The sequence below is a fragment of the Vitis riparia genome, chromosome 16 (assembly GCF_004353265.1).
Source record: "Vitis riparia cultivar Riparia Gloire de Montpellier isolate 1030 chromosome 16, EGFV_Vit.rip_1.0, whole genome shotgun sequence".
Lineage (NCBI taxonomy): Eukaryota > Viridiplantae > Streptophyta > Magnoliopsida > Vitales > Vitaceae > Vitis > Vitis riparia.
The window spans coordinates 15,883,910-15,911,459 of NC_048446.1; the positions used below are offsets into that span (position 1 = coordinate 15,883,910).

Below are 27,550 nucleotides of genomic sequence, written 5' to 3' on the forward strand. Positions count from 1 at the left end.
ATGTCCTCTAAATTACCCATGAAGAAACTGTTAGAAATATTAGGTTAATCCAACCTATGATAATCACCTTAAAGGGGGGGGGGGGGTAAATAAGGTGATGGTCTCTTTTCGCAAATTTGAACAAGTGAATGCAAGAGACAATTATATGCAAGTATATAATAAGCAATATAAAGACAATTGCATATAAATTAAAGAGTAGGGAAGAGAGAAAGTAAACACAAGAGTTTATAGTGGTTCAGCACAACCCGACCTACATCCACTCTCCTCTAGCTTCAATCCCGAGCTTGAGGTTCCACTAATCCAAGGCTTCCAAACCAAGCCTTCAAGCAATACAATTGGATTATGGTTCCAATTCACCCTCTTGGACTTTTGGCTCCAAGCACCCTTTACACTTCTCAAGAGATATCACTCTGTTGAACAACCCCTCAACTAATACCTCACACTTGAGAAACTTCCTTTCAAAGGTTTACAAATAAAATGATCTCTCAAAAATCCTAGTACAAGAACTTTAAGCTCAAATGATACAAGAGAAACTAGGATTGAATGGTGCACTAAAGATATGCAAGTTTTGAAATAATGGTGCACTAAAAAATACTCTTCCAAGGCTCAAATATAATCAGGAAAGATTTGAAAAGGTTAAGTTTTTTAAACAATGAAGATTGGAGCCTTTTTATAGGAGAGAAAAACCAAACTAGCCGTTTGGGGGTTCGACCGGTTGAGCTATGGGTTGACTGGTTGACTAGCCGTTAGCATTAAATGCTTGGCAGGTGACCGTTGGCCTCAACTGGACCTCGACCGGGAAGAGAAGGCCACTGGGAGAGAGAGAAACTTTGTGGCCTCCCTCGATCGGTACTCGACCGGACGAGCACAATCGGTCGACCGGTTCTTCAACCGGTTGAGCCATTTTTTGGCTCAACACCCAACCTTTTCCAACTTAAAACCTTTTAACACAAGTTTGAAAAACATTTAACACACGGTTTTAGTTGAAAACATGAAATGATCCAATTCTAAAGATATTTAAAACAATATTACTCTTGGATGATTTTGGTGCATAAATAAAGAATGAAATGCATGAAAGTCCTAGTGCACCAACAACCTTATAAAGAGATCTTATGAAGCTTGGGTCTTGAAAAACTCTTCTCTTTGAGGTGGTCTTCTTCTTCATGATTTCTCCTTGGCTTGATTTGTCTTTGTGATTGCCACTTTGGAAATCGTCTTGCCTAATCACACTTGAAATATGATCATTAGTTCTAAACCTTGTTTTGTATCATCAAAATCAAGATTAACCAAACCTTGGTTTCACAGAAACTAATGTTGTTAAGTATTCAAGATTTAAATGTTAACTTCTAGGTTTGAGACCATTAAGATGGATGATCATGAGACTTTTAGAGAGTTTCATGCAAAATTGATGAGTATTGGGAATTCTAATTTTAATATTGATGAATTCATCTATAAGTCTAAAGTGGTAAGATAAAACTTTAAGATCTTTCCTAAAGATGTTTAGTGCAAACATGACTACGGTTGAGGAGTCCAATGGTGTAGATTTATTAAAGATAGATGGACTTGTATGTCTCTCTAAACATGTAAGATGACTCTTAAATCACCTAAGAAAGGGAAGGTAGTTGCTTTAAATGTTGTTAAAGAATCCCTAAATTCCAAAAGTGAAGATGATGAGAAAATCTCACAAGGAAAATTTCCTAAGTTTGCTAAGAAAATTTAAGAAATACATAAAATTCCAAAAAAAAAAAATTAGAAATTGAAATGATAAAAATATAGAAATTTAATTGGAAAAGATAAAAAATTGGAGAAAAGTTTGAAAAAAGAATTTGAAATTGAATGTTTTAAATGTAGAGGAAATGATCATTTGTATTTGTATTTGAGTGTCCCTCAAAGAAAAAAAAAATAAAAAGGTTAGGAAAGTCAATTAGAATGAATCTAAGTCCAATCAAACAAGTGAAAATAATTCAATGAATGTGATGAATGGACCAACTTCACCTTCTTTGTGGTAAGTGTCAATGAAAAACCTATCCTAAAAAAGGCTTTGAGTTAAGTGAGTCAAGTGTCTTTGATGATAATCACATGACTTTTGACATAACTTAAGAGACATTATACAAAGAGTGTTTAAGCCTTAAAAAGGAATAAATCAAATGAAATGGTTACAATAAGAGCTTAATCAATGAGATTGATGTTTTAAATGGTAAATAGAAATGTTTACTTGGTAAAATTACTTCCCTTGAAAATAAACATGCTATAATGAAGAAAAATAGTGATGACCTAAAGAGTGAAAAATCAAATGTTAAAGAATGAATTACATCCTAAGAAGAAAGACTCACATCCCAACTCTAAAAGACTTAGGGCCTATTTAGAAACTGTTTTTTAAAACAATTTTCTATTCTCCAGAATACAAAATACAGAAAACATGTTTGACAACCAAAAACTGTTTTTTGCTTTCTATTCTTAAGAATAGAAAATAGGCCGGTGTTTTCAAATAATATATTTTAGTTATTTTATGTTGATTTCACTTGTTATCTAAGAGTTGTTTTAAGAAATAATTATACAAATATGTAGAATGATTAAAAATAAAACACTAGATATAAAAATTATTTTTAAAACATATTTAAAAATATTAAAAACATTTTAGGTTTTCAAATAGACTTTTATTCTATAAAAATTAGAAAACGGTTTTCAAAAACTGTTCTCAAAAACTATTTTTCAAAATTATTTTCATAAACAATTATCAAATAAGCCCTTAATGGTTTGATTACTTTAGGGCATAAATCCTTTGATAAAGGGGTTTAGGATTTGTTAATGGAAATACTACTCCAAGTAGTTGTAAAATAGATTTTATTAAACCTTGTGGGAAAGAAGCTCTTGAGAAAACTCATTCTCAAATTACGTTTCATTGCATTTATTGTGACAAAATGAGACACTTTTGATAGATATTATGCAAAATTGTTTAATAATTTTCAAGAAATTAAGTTAATCAATCTAATGAATGAATGTTATATATTAAAGGATAGGTTGATGAATGCAAACAAGAGAGTGTCCAAGAAGGGTTCAAATATCCCTCATAATGGTGAGTTACAAGGGAACACTTTGAAATAAAAATTGAAAACTTCAAATGTCTAACAAATTTGGGTGAAAAAAAATGAACCTAAGAGTCTTATAAGTCATATTAATCTAAGAGCTAGTGAATCACACCCATGTTGTCTTGATAGTGGATGTTTGTGTCATATACTAGAAATAAATCTTTTTCACTTTATTACTAAATTCAATGGAGGAAATACTACATTTGGAGATGCTAATGTGGCTAGCATGAAAGAAAAATGAACTATCTATGTTCCTGAAATTCTCAATCTTGAAGATGTCTTATATGTGGAAGGTTTAAAATAAGTATAAGTCAAATGAGTGAGAATGAGTTCAATGTCCAATTTTCATAAAATCCGTGCAAGGTGTTTAACTTGAAATGTGTCGTGATTAGCTTAAAAGCTTATTATAATTATTATGTTGTTAGTAAAAATATCTTTCATCCTTTAATTCTCTTGTGTAAAAGTTCTAAAATTGCATCCATTGATCACTTATGGCAACATAGATTGTTTCACAATGAAAAAAAAGCATCTCATTGTAAGAATTAGGATTAATAGAGGGGATTGGATGATAGCAATGTTTTTTATAGTTGAAAGAATCATGTTATAATTCATTTTAGATCAAAACACATGAATATTAGACATCGCTTCATTCAAGATATGGTAGAAGATAATGTTGTATCCTTAGAGTATGTTCCTATAAAGGGCATTATTGACATTCTTATTAAACCCTTGAATATCTCTAGGTTTGAGTTACTTAGGAGCTCTGTACATCTATGTTATCTCAAATTAGTTCCTCTAAAGCTTATTTAGGACATCCTTTGTGCATATCCTTGAGTTCGAAATGTCTTCCCAAGTTCCAAAATTTCATTATGTTGATGTGAGCTTTTGTCTTGGTTCTCAATATTTGTTTTAATAATAATTTATGAGTTCATGTGAATGGTTTGCTTGTCCCTTTTGCACAAGAGTTAGATTGATTTATAATGATCTTAAAAGTTCTAAAATGTAGTCACTTCCATGGGTTGATTGATGGGCATGATATTAAGTCTTTTGTTATTTTCATTATCTTAGATAAGCTACAAAAGATTAATAGAACATCTTTTAAGTGAGTAAAAACTTGAAAAAGGACCTTATGTTTTCATACAAGGTGAGTAATTGTTTTTAAGATTAAAAAAAGAAAAAAAAGACTTATTTCTATATAATGTGCCTTGAATAGTGAGTGAAGTCACCTTGAATCTCCTTGATTGTTTGAGATAATATTGTGGTTTCTTGATTTTTCGCTCTCTTAGTTAAAAATAAAAAAATATTATGTATTTTCCCATAATGATTATGGCAACTTAAGAATGTTTCAAGTGTAAAAAGATGTCATTGCAAGATTGGGGCACCCTTATATTGGAAAATGTTACCTTAGTGATCTTCAAATCAAAATAATATCCTAGGTTGGTTACCAATGTTTATGTAAATATCAAAATGATATATAAATATGAAAATCAAGAGAAATATTTATTTGAAGGGATGTTTAAGGATGGTATTAAATAAAAATTTGGCCAAGAGAGGTATGCATTAACTTCAAGGGAATTAATCTTAAATCTCTCTAGGTGTAGATGTGTGTTCTTAAAAATTATTTTGGACTTATGGATAGATACAATCTTATAAGTGGAAATGAATTAACATTCTTAATGTTTATGCATGGATTCATAAGTGAGTCTTCCTTGAGCTTGAGCTTTCTTGTTAAATTGTTAATAATCTTTGGTTTTTTATCCATGAAGATGATAAATTGGTGAATGTCTCATTCTCATGGCTTTTTTTTTTTGCTCTTTTAACTCTTGGTAGAATTTTTTTTTTATTAATATGCATCAATTTAGCTAAATTTTGAGAGATGAGTATAACCTCCATTTACTCATCATTTGTGCATATTGTTTGTTCATTTCAATCATTTTTATGTTTTTCTTGTGAACCTTTAACTCCAAAATGGTTAATCTTCTCTTCCAACACAAGTTGGATCGATCAAATTGAGAGTTCAAGATCAAAATATTGATTGACCAGCCTTAGTTAATGTCACTTACACTTAATATGTCACTCTTACACTTAACCATTTTTCGCTAATCATTTGTATTTAAGTCTTTCCACAGTCCATGGTTGACAACTCATGATCAAAATGTTGCTAGTCTTGATCACTTAAATTTTTACTCAAAAAAATTTCAAATTGCCCTCAATCCCCAAAGTTGGTGTCTCTTCGCTTCCATTACACAATCAATCATTTTTTTCATTTATTTTATTTTATTTCATTTAAAGAAATTAAAATTTTGGAAAATAAAAAATCCCTCAAATCTATAAATCCCTTTTCATTTTCAATTAAGCCTTAATTTTTAAAAATCCATTAAAAAAAGTCTTTTTTCTCATCTTATTTCCTATATACTGTTCAACCTTAAGGCTATCAAAATCTTCAAATGTCATTGAATTCATCAAGACCCATTGTTCTTTGTGTCAGGCATATCACTATTGGTGATTCTGTTAGGATAAAACCCTTGAAAGCTTGATATAATGTAACAAAATATAGTTTCATTGATAAATTTGATTTATTTATTATTCTAGTTCCCTTCTTCTATCCTTATTTACATTAATTGTCATATGGGCATTCATGTCCCTATCACTTGCATTATACATTACTTAGATGCATTAGGAGTTACGTAGAAGATCCAAATCATGGGTTCCTTGCAAAGTGATAAGTAGTTCATTGTTAGTTCATATATTTGGACAATTCATCAAAGATTATAGTACATTACCTCTTAATTGGATGAATAACTTGTCTTAGTCATCAGGATGTTTTTCCTATAATGAGTGAACTAAAATGGATGGTTACATATTAGATAAGACATATAGTGAATTATGACATTAACTATCGGGTAGTCATGATTCACAAAGATACTATGCTACATGGACTTTCAACCTTGAGAGAATATTAAACTAGTGCTGAGATCACTAGTGGCTTTGACCTATGGATAAGATCTTAATATGGACATATGTAATGGATTGTGTATCACAATGTTTTCATTTTTCTATATTGCTTACTTGTGCATATTATTGATATAATATTGTTGAAAGATGGTCTTTCCTTTGTCTTTTTATGGATAAAAAGTGGGAGAAGGTTATTTAACTATTATTGAATTATTGCATTGTGATATTATGTTATTCTCTAGTTTGTTTATGAGCGAGTACTATTAATTGTGTGCTTGTTTAATCTATTTGTAGGATTTGTAGAGGGTTTTGTTCCAAAATTGCCCAAGGTAAAGATTGTGCTTGTTTTAGCTAGGTTGGCAAATCTTAACAAAATTTCTTAAGTGTCTCCCAACTTAGGTGTTTTGAATCTTCCTTAGACTATTTACCTTATGAAGATCAAAGTGTTGAAAGTGCTTAGAGGTTAAGGTATATAAAGTAGTGGATGGACGAAATCAAATCTACCAAAAATTTCAAATTAATTGTTATCCTGGATATTTTCCAAAAAAAAAAACAATAAAAAGCTTTGGGGGATCATTTTTTTGCCAAGTCTTTTTATGTCTATTTTAAGGTTGATCCAACCTTAAGTAGGATTGCCCCACCTTCAACTATGGAAACTTTTGGTCATTGGATTGAGGTTTCTCCCTTCTATTTAAACCCAAAACTGCTATTTAGGGTTGGAGAACACCAAGTAAGCCATCACACACACTCCATTATGCCCCTCTTCCATTATAAGCATGAGTGTGTTTGTTTCTCAAGAAAATCCAACCCATTTTGAACTTCAAAACAATTCTTGAATAGATTTTTACTTTAAAATTGGCTAATTCATTTGATTTTTTTTGTCCATTCTCTCCTTGTTATTAGATTCAAGTGAATTGTATTCATTTACTTATCACAAAATCGTCTATGTATCCATTATTGCATGTGATTTGGCTTGTTTATTGAAAATTTTTGGAGAAAAATATAAATTCTAAAAAAATTCTGAGGGACAATCATTCTAATCAATTCATTTCAAGTTGTAAAAAACACTTATTCACACCCCTTGTAGGTGTAGTCCAATGTTGAGATTCAACTACAATTTTATATTGAAACTTGGGAAATGAGGAAAAAAAAAAACAACCTAACACGAGGATTATATTTCCAGGAGAATATACATGGACAGGAATATACCACACATCCAGCTATTACCCTGCTAACAAAACACCTTTTTCATGTTGGTAAGAAGCTTTTAAGAGAGATATCTTCAACAAGCTAATTGGAACAGGATCGGCTACTATTGCAGGGGGAACCATTCTAACATGTAGACATAGGATCAGTGTTGTCGCCATCCCCAGATTTCTTGGCATAGAATCTCCGGTACATAGAGTCAACTTCAGTAAGATAATAGGTGCCTGAAGCCAGCAAGCTACAGTCCTTGCTCGTCACAAAGTCCTTGGCACCATAGTGATGCTCCATTAGCTTCAATGTTTCGACAAATTTTTCAGGAGGAAACTGCATATGAAGAGCAGATAGCATAATATTGCAGAAGGAAAAAAAAAAGACCAGATGTTAAACTATGGTGCATTTAGAAACAGCTTGCTTACCAGAGATGATGATGCAGAAAAAAGAGGGAAAGAAAAGGGAGAGAAAACTTCTAGCAGGAAATGAATTCTAGCTGTAAATATACTATTTCTAGTGAAGTAATTTCGACATTTGATTTTCAGAGAAGGAAATTAGAAGTTGAAAACATGGCGGAATCTCAAACCTCAATAATTGTCCATAACTTTCATTTCCCAGGTAACACATAGCCAGCAAAGTTTGCTTCATCATATATTTCTTTACCATACCTCTAGCAGAGATACTGAATTCTTAGTTTTACATCTTAGGGGATGCTTATTGATAGCATGTCAAATTACAAATCCCACTAAGAAACTGTTTGTTTAAATGGGTGAATTTAAGATGTATTTTCTAATTTTAATTTATATACAGTTGAAACCAATAACCCAAATCAGATGCAAACAAGTGTTATTAACTTTACCTATTTTGTGCAAAGACACATATGATGCATTAAAAAACATTAATTACACCATTTTGCCACTACACTATGACAAATATAATGTGAAAACACCAGACTGAGCCAGGCTCTAGGCCTTGTCATGTAGCCAATGAGAACACAGGCACGGGATAACTAAGATATATCCAGAAATGTGAGAGCTGTAAGAAGAAGAAATACCTCAAGTCTTGATTTCAACTTCTCAGAGACATTCATCACCATTGCAATGTTCAACAAACTGAATGGATGTTGACCATTCTGAAGTTGGAATGAGAACATTGTGGCAGTTAGACCACTCCCATAAGAAAACATTAGTACCCGCTTACCTGCCTGGAAATCAATATAATAATTTTTTTTTAAAAAAAAAAAAACTTTTAGGAATCTTTCCACATTAACCTTAATAGCTCTTAACATGTAGGTTCACTTTGGAGTTAGGAACTATGAGGGAAATGATAAGAGAATGAGCAGAAAACAAAGAAGACTAAAAAAACATATTTGAGATAAATTGTTTTTTCCTCACTTGCTTCACTTTTTTGAGTAGTGAATGAGGAGCCCAAACATGAAAAATTTTCAAGTGATTTTCATTAAATTTCATTTTCCTTCTATTTTCCTTCACAACCAAACGAGTTTCCTCTATTTTTTTTTCCTTTTTCTTTTTTTTTTTCCCTTTTTCCTTTCTTCTGATGTTTCCAAGGTCCAAACAAACCTGTAAGAGCCAAACAGCTGGAAAAGAAAATTGAAAAGGTATTTACCAGTGAATCATGCTTATTGTGAAGAAGGGATGCAAATGCCGCATAAAGAGATGCAGTGTACATGTTGCCAACTTGTTTTGGTAACAAAGTTGTTGGTTGCACTTTTGCATCATATAGATGCTTTGCTACCTGCTGTGTTGCCTATAGATTGGAATAAGAATTCATCAGCAAGAAGTTCGTACCTAGCAACCATGCAATAGAATCAACTTTATCAGTAACAGGATCACAATGGTTTACCTTTTCAAGATCCCGGCCCTGGTAGCTCTCATCCTTAGATAGGGCTGAAAATGGAGCTAGCTTTTCTCTTGCGGCCTCATCAACAAGGCTGATCAGACAAAAGCAATGAATAGTAAACCTGACAAGTGTGCACCAGATAAATTCCTAAAAATTGAATGGCAATTGATTGGTGTGTATGAATCAACTTTTAAGGATCTCCCTGGGTTAATCACAAAATGTTGTTTGGTGTTGCATAATGTAGAGCACAGAGCATATTCTCTGTGAAAAAAATATTTCCTAGTGAACTCAGAAACCTTTCTGCAAGGCATGCTATGTTTTTTGTTCATCCCCAGCTGAATCATCTCCAACCATGTTGGAGCCACAAAGTATTAGATAGGAACCATTAAGCAAAGGAAGTGGATGCATGGTGAAAAATAACCAACCAAACTTCAATGATAATAAGGATGACAAATATGACTCAAAACCAAACAAAAGAGCTACCAAAAGCAGCAACCCAAACAAGAGCCGATTCAATCAAAGACCAGTCTAAAAATTTGCATCAGGCCTTCACTTCAAAGGGCCGCTCTATAAATGCTTCTCCTAAAATGTACATTTGAATAGTAGGGAGAGCATTGACTTGGTCTTAGGGTACAACAAAAACTCCATAGCCAATTCCCTTTGATGGAGAATGCTAACTTTGATACAAGAGCACACCATAAGCTTTCTAAAAGTAAACCTACAGAAAAGAAAACGCAAAAGAAAAGGGCATGGGCGGAAGGGGGACAAATTAAATTCCCAGCAAACAAAACAACGTGCCAGAGAAACAACAAAAAAGATCTAACAAGGCTGCATGATATATCTAAAAAATAAGGTACTGGATATGCTGAGTATGGAAGGAGGAAAGTGTCCTTCCAACTTATAAAAAGGAGTTAGAAAGACATTGAAGACTAAAAAGCACATGAAATCAAAACCTTGCATCTCTCAAGAAGTCCTTGAAGTACAACCGAGCAAAACTTTTCTGCACAAGCTGCATCACCGGTTCAAGAAAAATTTGGGTAAATTATTTATCAAGGCTTCGAGATTATGTGACCTAAGAATTTCTGATAACAAGATAAAAAATTTAAAAAGTATGGTACCTTGTTATATGGAGAATGAAAAGCAAAATAGTCAGCCTCTGAGATAGAAAATGGCTTGCCCTCCAATTTTTGAAACCTATATAACAGGCCAGTGCAGCATTTTAGTGGCACAGTTGTACACCGTATCTTTAATATAACAGGACAAATGTTTTCATTAATACAGAAGAAACTTACTTATCACAAAACCGTATGTAGCAAGAATCAAGTGCACCAAGATAGCAAGTCTGTGAGAGCTCTCCATCGACAACCTATAAACATAAATTCCACAAACACAAACACACACAAAAGTAATTGAGTTTCAAGACTAAAGGAGGGGGGGGGGAGAAGATATTACAAGAACAACACATTTTTCCAAGTCACACTTTCTCATATTATGAATTTTGCTTATTTCTCTACAAGAGATAACGTAGATGTAGCACCATAATGTTTTGACACAAACTTGTTACTTCCATATGCTTAATAAAAGTTATATTAAAGAAAAAACCAGAAGTGATTGCAAAAGCTTCTGGAGAAATTATTGATCTTGAAATATACCATATCCAGAGGTCCTTAATGGGTTTAAATTGTCAAGACCAAGTTCTCACTGCAACTCTGTGAAAGAATATAAGTTCTTCTACGTTTGATCAGAACAATGCATTACCTTGCCCAGTCCCTTCTCTCTTTTGGTCATGGTTCTTCCAAAAGAATAAAAGATCGGCTAATAGGAGCAACAGCAAAGCTGATGATATTCAACTTTACATCAAAATGTTGGCATGGTTTTCAGTTTAATAACACTATTTTTATTACATTTTTGTAACCTTTGGTTGTTCAACGGAAAATGATTAATATAGGAAATGTGAAAATGGTATCACAAATGGAATTCCCTGGATCATCATGTGTTTTAAACATAGAACAAAGTTGTGGAAAAATGAGCTCCTAAACAGAGAATTGTGAACAAAACTTTCCAATATATTAACAGGCAATTATATGCAAAAGTATCATAAAGAAACCAGATTGATTATCTAAATTTTCAATAAAAATGACACAAGATGTGAAGAAGCATTACAGGGTATTCACTCGCAACATTGGGCTTGTAGAAGTCATAGGCATGAGACATATGACTGCCTCTAAATTTGCTTTCAAAAGCAATAGGTGCACCCGGTCCTACTAGCATGGCAATGGCAGCTGCTCCTCCAGCTGGTCGGGCTGGACCTTCTGCATAGACCTGAAACAAGGGAGGTCCCTTTAGATGTGATGTCCTTGAACCGGTGAAATAAAAATGGCAAAGAGAACGCGGGTAACCATGTCCACCCTGTTGGAGCTTGGGTTCTGAATCCAAAGGCTCACTGAAAGGATATGCTTCATTTATTTATCCTTACAACCTTTGCCTGACAGCTTAGTTTGAATAGGGCTATGGCAGCTTCAAAATCAAGAGTTGAAGTGGATTTTGGCTGCTCTGAAGCCTTTATTCATTATTCATAAAAGCAAGCACAATTTTGTAGTCTTCAAATTAGATATCCAAAATCATCCAATCATAATAGTTTAAGAATAGACAATCTTCTAGGGCGAGCTCATCATAAGGCCAAGCAAACAAAACATGCCCCACTGTCCAGTTACAGGGCTTGATAATATGTTTGGGGTCTGAGCCCCACATACAAATTCCCTCCATAACATTTCGTAGAAAGCCAGCTCTTTTAGAAGCCATTTGCTTCTCTACTTCCAACTACAACTAAATCTTTTAAATAAACAACGGATGAAGAAAGTCTAGGCCCATTAAGAAAGAGATCATACAGCATTGTCGGTGCACACAACAAGTCCATAACACCCATCCCATGAACTACTCTCCACCCAATTTATACAATTGAATAAAGCTGCAGTCCCACCATAGCATGCATTTGTTGAATCCACTCCTTCAATGTCAGTATTACCAGATTCCTGTTTGTTTACATGAGTAAAGTAGAATATTCTCAAAATTGTAAAAATGAAATTTAAGAATGACAAAGTATCATAGCTGCACAAAGAAAAACATTTTGTAGAATATGGATGGTACATATATGACATGTCATGTCAATAAATTCTCCCTTACACAGAAAGGGAGAGTTCAAAATCAGTATGATTGCAAACCTGTGCAAGACCAAATGCCTGCACCCTTGCTTAATTGAGTGACACTCAAGTCTCCATGGACTCACAGGCTTTTACCTGCTGAAGTTAATGTTAGTTTCTATAGGCTGACCCAGAGTTTTCATGACCCTAAGACTGCTCACAGCCAACTAAGGTCCAAGTTTTGAGGCAGAGTTGGTGCTATCATGACCATAGTTATAACACCACATATCCCTTAGATGATGTCAAATTCTTAAATTTATGGGTTATCCAACTTCATTTCTTGAGCATAAGCCTCAAGGGTCCACAACTAAGAGGAGACAACTCTTGAGTACCAAAAAGGGAAGTATCTTTGAACAGTTTTAAAAAAATCAAAAGGAAATGAAAAGGATACTCTGAATCCAAAAAAAAATAAGGATTACCTCAAAAATTTGCATTAGGAAGGTCTTAATGGACTTGCTTTTGTCTATCACAGTTTCACTGCCAACTTCCAGCCGTCCAATTTGCTTTGGATCAATCTCATATTTCTCAAGGAGGGAAGCAACGGCAGTCAAACTGAAAGCCAAATGAAATACAGGAACAAGTATAAGGGGAAGATATTTTTAAAACTCTAAGATTTTCAACGGACTAACAAACAAGTAAACAATTAAGAGCCGAACCAACAATACAAAGTGCCATTACAACCACCAAGACTGATGCTATAAAAAACTGGGGTAACATGTCTAGTTCAAGCCAAATTGATGGTTTCAAATGCTTTGCTATTCTTGAGCAAAGATTTAAAGGATCACATATCTAAGTTTTCTTTTTCTTTTTCAACCATTTCTTAGCATATTAAGAATGGTTATCGATGAGCATCTTCAAAGCCTAATTCCTTTTTTTCCTTTTGATTTTTCCACTTTTAATGCCAATAGATTGCAGATGCTGGGGACACTACTCCTCAGAGAGAGCCCTATACCACTGTAACATAAACAGCTATGGGGCCAAAATCAGAGCCAACAAGGAGCTGCTTCTTCCATTTCCAAAATTAAATATTAAGAATAAATTGCAGTACATAAAGAAGTAGGAGATTAAGTGATGATTGGGAACCTCATAGAGATGATATCTTCCACCTCTGTACAAAATGCCATGCAATCTTGTCCAAGCCCAATAGTGTATTTTTCTTTGCTGGCACCATCATGAGTCTCCAAAGCTTCCTATATGTCCATCAAGATCGTTATAGGAACAAATGACAAAGTCCATAATAGGAAATTAAATTTGAATGCATGCACAGCATATGTATAGTTTTAGTTCCTCACACCAATATGATATAAATTAAACTCCCTTATGGCTTCCAATAAATGTAGGAAAATGAAGAAATTAAAGTTCTGCATCTTAAAATGTTTTCAATTATTTGAACTATGGAAAAACTCAAACCTCCACTCAGAAATAGCTATGCTATCAAGATTCAGATGTCCAGTTAGCTTGAAACTACATATGTTTTTTCCACTAAATTTGAAAACTCTGAAATTTTCGAAGTTTCAAATCATTCTGTCATTTTTCACCAAATTCCAGAATAATTTCAAATATTCAATCAAATTAGCCAATAAGAAATCAATCCAGGTGTTCCTTCCCAATTTTAAATAAGAATACAAATGACTAATTTATTGCAATATTGGCACGATATTGGCAAGTTAAAAAATCTGAAAGTAAAGAGAACAGAGAGTAAACAGAGAGATATTTTGGGAAGCTCAAAAGAATAAAATAATTAGTTTCAGGAAACATCTATATATAATTAGTTACAACAGAGTAAACAACTTAACCAATCTCTAACTAATTAACAGATTCTTTAACAATGAGTTATTCTCCCAAAATTCGAAGTGATTTCTAAAATAACGGACTTGCTTGACCTTCCAACCAATCAAGATCCTGTTAAACTAATTAACTAATTATTTAATTATTTGTTATTCCAAAATAATTGGATTGCTTGACCTTCCAACTAATCAAGATCCTGTTAAACTGATTAACTAATTCTTGAACTATTTGTTTTTCTTTCAAAATCTTGAACTAATTAACTAATTCCTTCACTATTTGTTTTCCTTTCAAAATCCAAAGTGATGTCCAAAATAACTGACTAGCTTGACCTTTTTGTTATTTCATTTCTGTGTTACTCTGGTAACATGTTTGTAGAGTTGAATTGTTGATACTTGATATCTTCTTTTGTTAACTGAATTTTATTTTCTTTTGATTTCCTCAAGTTTCTTGGCACCAACTGCAGAATTACAATAAACTACCAAAATTCGAAGCTGATCATCCACCAGATCAGAAATCTGACCTTTCTCACTTCTTTTCGCCAAAAGTAACATTTGCATTCAATTTCACCAAACAAAATACCAATGTTCCAACAGTTTAAATCAAATTCAATAAAGAATCCAAAAAAGAGAAAAAAGGAAATCAAAACTAAGCACCGTATTTACACCCCTCTCTCTCATGTTCATTTCAATTAAAAACATGAAGGAACTCCATCAAAAACCTAATTCAAACAGCATTAACACCTAAGAAACAAGAATTGATTCAACAAACCAAAAGAAAACAAAAGAAAGATTAAACAAGAAAAAAAAAACGAGAGAATCATCACCTGTTGAACACAAGTTTGGGGAAAATAGATCTCCATAGCGAGAATTCCAACGTTCTTCGGACTCAAAGCCATTCCTTTCCTCCCTAACACTCTGATCAAGACTTCGGTGGTGTTTGTTTTTTTACTTAATTCTAAATAGAACCTTAATGTTTAATAGTGTTAAATATTAGGTTGTTTGTTTTTGTATTATTTTATTTCTATTAAGTATTAAAAAGTAAAAAAAATCAATATATTATTATTTTTATTTAGAAAAAGCTACATATTTTGATTTTTCTATTTAGTAAAAGTTTAATAAGTCATGAAAAAGTAGAAAAACAAACAACCTAAATTTTAAAACTAAATTGCTTTAAGCAAAAAGCCAAAAAAACAAACACCACCTTCGGTCTCTCTCTAAATCGCTCACAGTCCCTGTTTGACGAACTAGAAAATGAAACTAGAAAGTGCAAGTAAGCGAAAGATGATTTTTCTCTCTCTAGGGCTCTATTCTTCGTTCTTGCTTTAGAGAGAAAGCTATGAACTATTAAGAGAGTGAAGCGACCGCGACTATAATGATACTTGTTTGAGGTTCAATTTTGGTAAATTCAAAATATAAACATGTTTTAAGAATATATATTGTCATAGGTCCAATGTCTATCAATGGGCCTATGAAGTTTTTTGTGGAAAAAATAATGTTTTACATTGTGCACCATTCGTGGTCCCTGGTGCCAGAGACCATGACGACACCTAAGCATTGACTATTGCACTGCACTACAAACAATAGACCATGACTACATGCCATAGTTTTAAAAGGCTCAAGGCGCCTCAAGGCGCATCAAGGCGCAAGGTGCACCTAAGGCGTGGGCTTTAGTGAAGTGAGGCGCACCCTAATTTCTATATATATTTTTATATAATATAATCAAATTTAACAATCATTTATTTGTCCTAAACACATAATTCATCAAATATCATCAAAAACTTCAATTTAATCAACAAAAAACATAAAAATAAAGAACTCCAAGCACAAAAAAAAAAAAAAAAAAATCAAATCCATATTGCTAATAGCCTAATACTTATCCAAATCCAAAGTTTCCAAACCAAAACATGAAATTTGTCCACAATTCAAAAACATCATTAAAAAACACTTAAATAACAAATCTGTCTACAACAAGCAATCATCACTCATCCTCTAAATCAACAAAATCATCATCATCATCATCATCATTTCCATCATCACATTTGTAGCCTTCCCCATCTTCTTTATCTAATGAATCAACCATGTCTCCATCTTCATCTTCATCTATTAGTGAATGAGAAGGCAAAGTTCTAGAACTTGAAGCTATCCCCTTCATTGGTGGTATTATGCTTAAGCTTGCTCTAGCTCTAACTCTAGTATCAAACCTAGCCTCCTCAGCTCCAGTAGCTCTAGCAACATCACCCCATGTCAAATTATCATCATCAAATACAAAATCATCTTGTGCACCTCCATGAGAATCCTCATCTTCCATTCTTCCTATCAACCATTCATTGCTATCATCTATATCTTTCAAAGAAATTGGGTCAATGGTGTTACGGTTATTGTATCTTCTTTTCAAGGCTCGATTATACTTAATGTATACCAAATCATTAAAGCGTTGATGATCTAACCTATTTTTCCTCTTGCTATGAATCTGCAAAAATTCATACGCTCATAAATATATTTTAAAGTTTTAACTTTTAAGTTACATTCAATACTCTATTAGACTATTACTTGCAATTATTTTGGTCACTTACATTTTCAAAGATGCTCCAATTTCGTTCACAACTTGATGCACTGCATGTTAAGTTGAGGACTTTCATTATAAACCTTTGCAAATTTAGAGCTGAAGCTCCATATGCAGCCCATCATTCAATTATAGTATAGATATTAACAATTTAGTGAAACAATTTACCTATTTTAGCAAAAATAGAATATAATCATTTAAATAAACAAAACTAAATAACTAACCTAGTGCTCTAGTCTTCCTTGTCCTAACAGCTAACTCATTCCCGAATAGTCCTTGGGCATTTGTGTACAAACTCACTTCGGCCACAACTTTTTCTTGTTTAGTAGGGTCACTTGTTAGCCTTAAGATGCATTGATATAAATCACTCGTAATCTCTACATCATGCTCTATTTCTGGTTTATCATAGAAGAATTTCGCATTCAAAAAGTACTATGTTACATGCAAAGGTCGATGAAGCTGAATCTCCCACCTCTTATCAATGATGTTGAAGATTTCTTTATACTTCTCTTTATTTCTATTAAAACTTCTCACAATTCTATCCTTAGCTCTATTCATGCCCCCATAGATGTATCCCATAGAAGCTTTTTTTTCACCATCAACCAAATGAAGCACATGAACTAGGGGACCCGAAACCTTTAAGCAAAACACAATAGTGTTCCAAAATGAAGGCATTAGAACTATATTGGCTATAGTTTTCCCCTTCTGCTCTTTTGTTCATTTACTATCTGACCAATCTGAGCTTGTAAACATCTTCCTCAAGTTGTTTTTTTGTTCATGCAATCGGAATAATGTGATGAAAGTAGTTGCAAACCAAGTCTTAGCAGGCCTAAGCAATTCCCTTTGTCCAGTAAACCGCCTCATCATGTTGAGCAGCCCTGAGCAATTATGAATATACCCATTTAGTGATATAACCCTCTCCAATGTCCTCTTGATGTTTGGTAGCTTTCCAATATTTTCCAACATCAAGTCAAGGCAATGTGCAGCACATGGTGTCCAATACAAATGCGGGCGTTTTAATTCTAACAACCTCCCTATGTGAAATTGTAGATAATAAATTTACATAATATATCAAAATAAATAATTCAAATTTTAAAAGTAAATAAAAATTCAAGAAATAGTATTTATTACCTATCATCACATAACTTGAGTGATTATCTGTTATAACTTGAATAACATTCTCCTCACTGACTTGCTCTACCCATTTGTCAAGTAACTCAAACATTTTTTCTCCCGTCTTAATCATTGAAGAAGCATCAATAGATTGCATGAACATGGTTCCCTTTGAACAATTAATCAAAAAGTTCACCAAAGTTCTCTTTTTCCTATCGGTCCATCCATCCAACATAATTGAACATCCATTTTTTCCCCATTCCACCATATGATCTTTCATCAAATCTTTTGTGAGAGCCAATTCTTTCTTAAGGTTAGTAACTCTTACCTCATGTAGAGTTGATCCATTCATACCCACACCATATTGGCCAATAACCTCAATCATTGGTTGGAAACTTGGATATGTGACTGCATTAAATGGAATAGCAGTCTCATACACCCACCTTGTGATAAACATATAAGTTCTTTCTCTTGCTTCATTTTTGTAGGCATCATTGATGGTAGTTTGATTCATCTTCCCATTCCTTTGATTTTGAACAACCATCTCTGCAATAGGAGTGAAAAAATGATTCATAAGGCCTTTTTGTCTTGTTTTTTTTAAGAAAACATCCTACCATCACTTCCTCCTCGGTTACTACCTCCACTAGAAATCTTGGTGATATTCATTCTACTATTAATCTCCTCACCAAAATCCTCATCTTTCAAATCAAACAAATCTTCATTAACATCTTCGCTCTCCATATTCATTTGCTCTTTTTGACTTTTTCTTGGAACTCTTTGTAGACCCTCCATTTTGTCTCTATAGCACATAACTTTAAACGCTCTTTCAGTACTCCATAGTAGTTCCTTGTTGGCCCATTACTACTCATGTAGCTTACCTTCTCTGAGCTACTTTGGAGACTTTGGATGAGGGGTTTATCCGGCTCCACATTATGACCTTGGTTGTCCTTCAAGTTTAGATTAGGCTTTACTTAGGTGCACTTCAGGTTAGACTTAGTTAGGGCCACTTAGTCTCACCCTAAGCCCGTATAGGTATACCCGGCCCATTAAGCACCACCTTAGGTCATTTGGATACCTTAGGTTTGCTTAGGCCGCTTAAGTCTACTTAGCCCATTAGACATTCTTAGCGTGACTTGCATAATTGCATGGCTTGTGTGGCTCAATTTATTTATTTATTTTCATTTTTTATCATTATCAATCATTTTTATTTGATCATTTATTATGTTTTTATTTATTTATTTATTTTCATTATTATCAATCATTTTTAGTTATTTAGTTATTTATTATTCTTATTTATTTGTTTATTATCTTGTTATTTATTCAATTATCTATTATTATCATTTTATCATTCTCCCATTTATTTATTTAGTTATGTATTTATTTATTTATTTTATTATTTATTTATTTATTTTAATAATTTGAACTTTTTATGGAAGAAGTCTACCATTGGAGAAGCTTTTGAAAATGGTAAAACTCTTTAGATGATATACTGGATTGTAGGTGATGTGCATGGATGGGTATTGTTTGAAATTTAAAAAAAGAGTTTTTCCGGTGCATAAGATAAAATTTGGAGAGAGGAAGACTCCTCACGTAGAAGGACTGTTATTTGCTATAAAAAGCTCTAACAGGTGGGTTTTAGAGGAAAAAGAAGAAAAAAGGGAAAAGAAAATAGAGCACTAAGAAAGAGATTCATCTTGGAGAGGTGAATCGGAAAAGAGAAGCAGACTTTGCTTCTTTAGAGAAGTTCTAAGGTAAGTTTTCTGTTTATTTTTCTGGCTCGCCTTCCCAATCTATATTCTTCATTCTCTCCTTTTATGATCTGGAACACGGTTTGCTTGTTGGGTTGAGATGGTAGAAACTCCATGTGAACTGTGCCGATTTATAGTTCTTGCATATGCTTACAAATATTGTTTTATTCCTTGCTTTTTTTTTTTAGCATTATTTGAACTCAATGAAGCTCTGTTTCATGCGTGTTATCCGAAGATGTTGGCTGTCTTTCTCTTGATTGAGTTTTCTAGTATCTTTCCCACCAGTCGAAGTCCATTGAAGGCATGTGAAATGTGGCTTCTCTTTATTCGTATACTGTTTGTTGCTCTTTTTTTTTTCTCTAGTTCCCCTCTGTTCTGGTCTCTGTTCTTTTCCTCTAGTTTTCTGATGAACTGGATCTGTGAAGGTGGATCGACGGATTTATCAGATGGAGAGGTATGGATTTAGGCTTGTTCTTGGGGAATGCATTGATAGATATATATGCAGAGAGTGAATGCATCCAAGAGGACCTTGGTTACTCACCTGGGTACGTCTTATTTATCAACTAAGGCTGGGATGCATACTGTGTTGTTGTAGGAAGTAGAATGACTGTGTCCTCAGCTATGAAGAGACATGCATGCGCTGAGTCCAAATCCCATGCATCAGTCATGTTCAACCTTGAGTACGTGCTAAAGAGGGATTTGATCACCTCGGACTAAGGCGGCAGCAAAAGAACTCATTCCCTGACCCACAAAGATAAAGTTTGGTTGCTTAAGAACCTATGTCTATCCCCACGTGTAACAAGGCAACAGAGCCTTGCAATGGGAGCCAATGGAGAGGTGTCAATTGTTATGTTTCTTAAAAGACCTAGTCATCATCCCATGTCTCTAGTGACGTGTCGGAAAGTTGCAGCCAAGACCATATTTCAGATGCGGCAGTTCCATATTGAGAATATACAGCAGGGTCTACTTGAGGGGGGCCACATTTCCGTGAAAGCATTTGGCAATCAGTACAGTTTTTGAGGTGCATAGGTGTTTGCGCTCACATGAAAGACAAGTGCACCCAACCCAAGGATAAAACAAAGTGGAAAGATAACCCACAAACGGCGTGGTCTGTTGATATTATGTGGAGACAAGAATTGTCATTCCAAGAAGAGACCCATGATTCCATTAATGCTATGAAGGCCCCATGAGTAAAAACAAAAACTGATATTGACAACTTATGCTTTGAGAAGATAAAAAAATGGTTGTTTCCATTTTAATGAGACTTGCCGAAACTAGCTATTATGGTATGAAGCTGAGTTCATAAGTTTGAATCCAAATGCAGCTGAGTTGGTGGCATCCACCCCTTGGAACGTCATCTAAAAAAAAACATCAGTACTCCAAACGCGTCAACTAGGCTCACTCCTTTTGGGACGTTTGATTCAATCCGTCTTCATCCTTGCCTCATGTTTGAATGTTGAGAAATTTGATTTTTGTGGCCTCATTGCTACAAATGTTTCTTCTAGAATCAGGTAGGGATCAACAAGTGTGCATGCGCTTGTGCCACAGTTGCTTCTATGATCTCTATTATATTTGGATATGACACTGGAGTTATGAGTGGAGGCCACTCCCATGAACAAGATCGTCATCTCCACGCTACTAAAATCCCTCCACAATTCTCTGAAACCGTCACAATCCCAACTGATCATCATGATTTTGGCGCTAAATAAAACTAGAGTTGATGCCTTATTCGAAAAGACCTACGAGGAGAGCTATCACTTTCTGGTTCAGTCTATATAACTAGGAAAGCTGAAAACAATGACCTCGATGTTTGAAATTGCCACAAGGGTTTTGAAAAACTGAGGGTGCCACCTCATAGGATGCAAATGGTACACGGGGAACCTGAGGAGAGCCGGTCTAGGCGTTACTCTTCTCAGTAACGAACAGCCAGTCGCCATCGTTTGATTTTCATCCCCGCCGGCAGTCTGGTTCCAACTTTTTTTACTTGATAATCGTAAGCCTTGATTAAATAATCAATTGAGGGATTAAGGGTTTCAGATGCGAATTTGATAGTATACGTGCATCCATCGAAAGCGAGTAGGGTCTCTCAAGCCATCATTCGTGAACTCAGTTCTTTGCTTTTCAAATTCGATGAAATCTTTGATGGAGTCGTATTGGCATATGATGTCGATATTCCAAGTAAAGATGCAAAAATTCTTCCTGAGATCCATCCATATTTTGGTGTTAGATTAAAAGTAGAACTTTTACTTTTCTCTCCGAAGCCGAACATGCTTATAGAAGGAAAGGTGGTGAAACTTGCTCAAGAATCCATTCATATCGTTGTTCTTTATTCGTCAGTAGATCTCATAAGCGACATGTGATAAAGGTCGGGACCATGATATGTTTCTTAGTAAAGAGTTTAGATGAGGAAATACTTCAAATATATGGATCTTTAAATCCACCTCACACAGGAAGTTTGTTTATGATATTCTGTTCGAGCCAAAGCCTTGCAGCCCAGAATGGAACTTTGTATTTCTGAAATGCTCTTAAGGAAAATAAATATCTCGGGTTGATAATGAGCAGATTGGTCAACTTGGCACTGGATAAATTCTAATTTTTTTGGATTATGTGAAAATGGGAGTATTAAATAAGAATCATGATTTTCGAAAAATGAACCCTTTGGAAAAACATCTGTCTAAGGAACAAAGGTATAGGGAAGCTTATAAGGGAATTGTTCTCCATTCCCTGATAGAATATGAGGTGCAAAAACTTGAAGACCATTCCCATATTTTGCAACAACTAGGAACTTGGAGATCAGTCTGGATTAGAAGACTGGTTCTGAGCTTGTCTCTTCAGATATTTTCCTCCATGGATACTTCAGTGCCTCCATTAAACTACCAAGAAGTCAGGGCACTATAGGAGTTGTGGTTGCGTTTGATTCCATGAATCAAGATAGATACAGCAAGAACCAAGACGAAGTGACCTTTGAGATCTTGGGAAATGTCAAAAGCAAAGAGTGGGCGGTTCAGACCAATGTTCATGGCAATACAACCATCAGAAACAGCACCAGTAAAGGAAGAGAAGAGCGCTACACACTCCGGTTCAACCCATCTGTAGATTTTCACAAGTACAGCATCTTCTGGACTGAAAACCATATCATATTTTATGTTGATGATGTCCCCATAAGATTGTTCATGAGGATAAAAGCCATAGGAAACTACTTCATCGCTAGTCCAATGTATGTGCATGGCTCAATATGGGACAAGTCAGACTGGGCCACTGATGGAGGAAAACAGAAAGTGGATTACAGGTATGGCCCATTTACTGCTACATTTTCTAAGTTAATTTTACTGAGGTTTCCAGCTGGCACAATTGATCTCAAACCCATTTACAATGACGAGGACCCAGGGGAGGAGAAGGTTCCTACTGGTTTGACAGGAAGTGACATCACCCAGATGAGGAGGTTCAGGCACAAGTTCATGATATATTCTTATTGTTTTCATAAGGAAAGATAACAAATGTAATTGGCTCAACAGTAGACCCACCAGTTACGGTACAGGCTTCATTTATGTCAAATTTTGGGATTCTTTTGCCACAAAGATTGAAGCAGTTGGCTCAAACAATTACGGGCTCCCCTCCAAAGAATCTTGGCCTGGATAACTCAGTCTCTGATGCAGTTAAGGGAGTTAGTTTATCTTCTCATCTGGTAGATACGCTTCATGCAACCCCTCCTACCCCTTCTCCAGCTCCATCTCCAGAACCACATGATTATACAGGACCATCTCCTTCCCCATATGCCAATCTTTCTGCATCATACCCTTCAGTTCTATCACCTGACACCCATCATGCCTGACCTTGTTCTAACTGCAATGCTTTTCCCCCATCTGCACCAAGCCCTGACGAGGGGCATTCTCATTCTTTCTCTCCCATCTCAATGTCTCATTCGCCTTCAGAATTGGTGTGGAAATTCAATAGTGAAGGGATCATTTGAAACTGAGGAATATTAGTAGCATCTACAACAACTAGCAATGCAAGTCACAGTCGCACCCCTAGGTTGTACTCCTAAACAACCATTCTGGTGCACACTCTCCTTTTCCTTTTGCACCCTTCATGTTCACCTCATGAATTTATATGCTTTAAATTGTGCTTTCAAAATCGTTTGCATCCGAATAATCCTTACTTTCAAGAATTAGCCTCAGACCTTCCTTAAGCAGTAAGATCCAGATTTTAACAAACTCTTTGCTGTCAATTTTCCCTTTGGTATGCATTTTCACTATTTTCAAATGATTTTCTTGATTTTCTTTTTTAAATAAGCATGAATGAACTTCATGATTCCAAACAATGGAATTCATAGAATTAACTCATGCAAAATCAATTAGGGCTTTGGTGGGGGCCCGACATTCATGATATTCTCTTCGATATTGTTTGCTCGATATCTGGTTGATTTTTTATTCTTCTTGATGATATATATGAATTTGTTTTATACTTATTATTGAGCTACACTTGTTTCCCATGGAAGTGTTGATGCTTGCTAATCAGGTACGCTCTTTTTGCTCCCCAACTCTAAAATTCCATGAATGTGTATGTTATCATGAGCCATGTCCATGTTTGATGCCATACTTGATTGCCTTGATGCTTGTTTGATTATCTTCAATAGAATGCATGTCGTGTGTCATATTTTTATACTAACTTTGATGTTCTATGATAGCACTTGAGAAGCATTTCAAGTACGCACTTTAACTCTCTCTTATGATCAGACTTTCTTGTTCAACATGCTATTTTTAAAATCACCTAGCCTACCTAGGTATCCATGATCAACTATTTAATTGCCACATCTCCCTCGACTTAGTCAGTAGAGACCTTTTTAGGGCTTAGAGGAGTGCTACCTCCTAGAGGTACCTTCCCAATAAGTAACCCGATCCTCGGACTTAGACTCTGTTTTTCAAAGACACTTTTTCCAAAAATTATGGAGTCACTTTTAGGGTTTTTCTTTCCCTTTAAAATAAAAAATAAAATAAGTGGCGACTCTGACTTTTTCCAAAAATTAATTTTTCACAAATAAAAGCTAGTCTCGCCGATCAAGTGGGGGTGCACGTGTAAAATGCGGGTCCACACTCATATACTCTTTCATTTCTTCTCTAACATATTCCGGACATTTTCTACACTTTTTAGCATTTCTATATCCACCAACAAGATGTTGTTTGTGTCTATATATGCCTCATTTGGTTACTTTATCACAAAATGCATATGATGGTGTTCAAATCTTTTTCATTAACCAAACAAGCATACTTCCATCCGGGATCTTTTCTTCCACTTGCACTAGAGTCCACTTGAGTTTCACTCTCATTATCCATCTTGCAAACAAATTATCTATACTACAATAAAATAATTATAATTAAATTAAGAAAAAAATTGAAAAAAAAATGCATATCACATTAACAAAAAATATGCACATGAGTGTTTTTTGTTTGTTTATTTTTATTTAGTAAAATTTTCATGTCAAAATATAATATTTATATTTAAACTACAATATACAACATTTATATTTATAATTTTATACTACAATAAAATAATTATGATTAAATTAAGAAAAAAATAGAAAAAAAAATATGCATATCACATTAACAAAAAATATGCACATGAGTATTTTTTGTTTATTTATTTTTATTTATTAAAATTTTCATGTTGAAAATACAATATTTATATTTTTTAAAAAAAATTGCCAATGAGAGTTATGAGACAAAAATGGAAAAAAAATGCAAAAAAGTAAATAGAAAAGAAAGATACCGAGGCCCCAGAAGGTACGTGACTATTTTTTTCTGTTTTTCTTTTATTTTCCCTCTATTTTTCCTCCGCTTCTTCATCTTCTTCACTTCTCCACTGCACGGTTGAGGCTAGAGCACGATTTGGGAGTGGTGTCGGGTTCAAAAATACCAAAAAAGATGGTTGGAAGGGAAAACAGGGCCAAAACGGCGTCGTTTTAGCCTTTTTGTTTAAGGAATAGGCTCCCAAAACGAAGTCGTTTTGGCCTGTTCCTTTTAAAATCAAAATGGCCAAAACGATATCATTTTGGTCTCAAAAAAAAAATAGGGTTTCTCAGTCTTCAACCCGACACGACGACTAAAGAAGAGAATGAGAAGAAGAAGAAAAAGAAAAAGAAGGGCATACCTAGTCGGAGGCAACCGCGTCGCGCCTTGTCGAAGGCAAACACCTTGCACGCCTAAGTAGCGCCTTCGTGAATGGGCATCATGCTGCTCGAAGCCTAAGCGCGTCTTTCACAACTATGATGCATTCGTAGCACTCTAAGTGCTTCTCGTTTTCCTTCTCTCTGCATGTGTGCATACATTATAACTTCATTTGTTTTTCGTAATCAAGTTTGACTTGTTAACCAAACTTTTATAAACTTTATGCAGAAATAATTATTTTAAAAAATGATATTGGATGCATAAAACAAAATACATATAAATATTAAAATAATGATCATATTCTTACTTTGATTCATGATACCAATAACACTTTTGAAGTGAGATTGAGTCACCTTGTAAATTTTATTGTCAAGGTCTTCAACTCATAAACGTGACTCCCTTGCCTAAAGTTTCAAACAATCATAAACTTGCCTGAGGATATATATATATATATATATATATATATAAAAGAGCAAACCAAACAAAAAAATATAGATGAGTATCTTGAACATCCATGGATAGTAGTAATTTTAGAGACAATTACAAGGTTTAAAAGTCATAAGAATTTCTATTGTGGACACAAAAGCCTAAGAAAAAAACATGAAGTTCAAAAAAACTTAGAAACTAATCATGGCAAGAACACGAAATGAAATGAAACAAAACTGTTCAAGAAAACAGAAAAGAACTAGTCATGCAGAACAAATTATGTCATCTCTTCAACTACTTGACTGAAAAATTTGTTGTTCCTTCTTCCAATCCATTCTCTTAATACCTTTTAAAAACTTGAAAACTGTCTGATAGCTAGAGGTGTCCATTAGGTCGGGCCGCCCATTTTGGCTTATGGCTCGGCACAACTAAACACTGTAGTAGGCTCGGTCGGCACGACCCAAAGAAGCAGGTCGTGTTGGGCTTAAAGAAACAGCCCGTCGACCCACCATGCCAGCCCACTTGGCCTTTTTAAATTTCACTTTTCACTTTTTACTTTTTATTGCATGTCAAATGTCTATAATACCCCTCTCAACTATATAATGGCTAGTTTGAGGGGTAAAAAAGTAAATCAATAGTTATTTTTTACTTTTTTCATGTCAAGTGTCTATATTACTCCTCCCAACAACTATATAACGTCTAGTTTAAATGATAAATAAGTAAATCACTTACTAATAATATTTTTATGTCAAATATCTATAATACCCCTCTCAACAACTAGTTTTAGAGGTAAATAAGTAAATGACTCACCAATACTCCTCTATAAATACCCTTCATTTTAATTCTTTCTCTATTCTCCCCTTTATATTGTTTACAATTCTCTCTAATTTCTCTTTTCACAATTCTCTAAATTGAAATTCTCTCAAGTGGTAAAGATATCTACTAACTCTACAAGTGCTAAAGACATCTACTAACTCTACAAGTGCTAAAGACATCTACTAACTCTACAAGTGGTCATCATTCACAAGGTTCAGATATTTATATTTAGTTATTTCATTTATTTATTTTAATTCTATATATTTAATTTAATTGTTCTCTTTCTTTTATCTTATTTTTTTCCTCTAAAATAATTTCAGCCACTTCAACCATCTTTCCTATTTAGATAATTTTTTGTTGTGATTTTATTTTATCCTTATTTTTATATTATATTTACCAAATTGTCATTCATTTTGTTCACCATTAAGAACGATCTTTGTATAAATTCAGCAAACTCCAAACCCTCTTTTCCTTCTAAGAAACTACCACATATGCCCAATGCCCCATCACTTGCACCATTTTTGCACACAGTAAATGATTAAACAAAATGAAAATCCTTATTTTTATATTATATTTACCAAATTGTCATTCCTTTTGTTTACCATTAAGAATGACATTTGTATAATTTTAGT

At 34.2% G+C, this 27,550-nt stretch overlaps 2 protein-coding genes across 2 annotated transcripts; one reads left to right on the forward strand and one right to left on the reverse strand.

Moving 5' to 3' along the window:
- Positions 1 to 7,376: 7,376 nt before the first annotated feature.
- On the reverse strand, positions 7,377 to 14,984 carry LOC117933313 (hydroxymethylglutaryl-CoA synthase-like). Its single transcript, XM_034854683.1, has 12 exons — positions 14,913 to 14,984; positions 13,385 to 13,491; positions 12,721 to 12,853; positions 11,990 to 12,133; positions 11,265 to 11,423; positions 10,394 to 10,467; positions 10,220 to 10,295; positions 10,055 to 10,110; positions 9,105 to 9,192; positions 8,868 to 9,008; positions 8,296 to 8,445; positions 7,377 to 7,574 (listed from the first exon to the last, which is right to left on the reverse strand). Exons 1-12 carry the CDS (start codon positions 14,982 to 14,984, stop codon positions 7,377 to 7,379), a joined length of 1,398 nt encoding a protein of 465 aa, XP_034710574.1.
- A 7,449-nt stretch (positions 14,985 to 22,433) lies between these two features.
- LOC117933314 (probable xyloglucan endotransglucosylase/hydrolase protein 27) lies at positions 22,434 to 23,344 on the forward strand. The gene is made up of 2 exons (XM_034854684.1): positions 22,434 to 22,966; positions 23,092 to 23,344. The coding sequence occupies exons 1-2, from the start codon at positions 22,434 to 22,436 to the stop codon at positions 23,342 to 23,344; spliced, it is 786 nt and encodes a 261-aa protein (XP_034710575.1).
- The last annotated feature ends 4,206 nt before the right edge of the window (positions 23,345 to 27,550 follow it).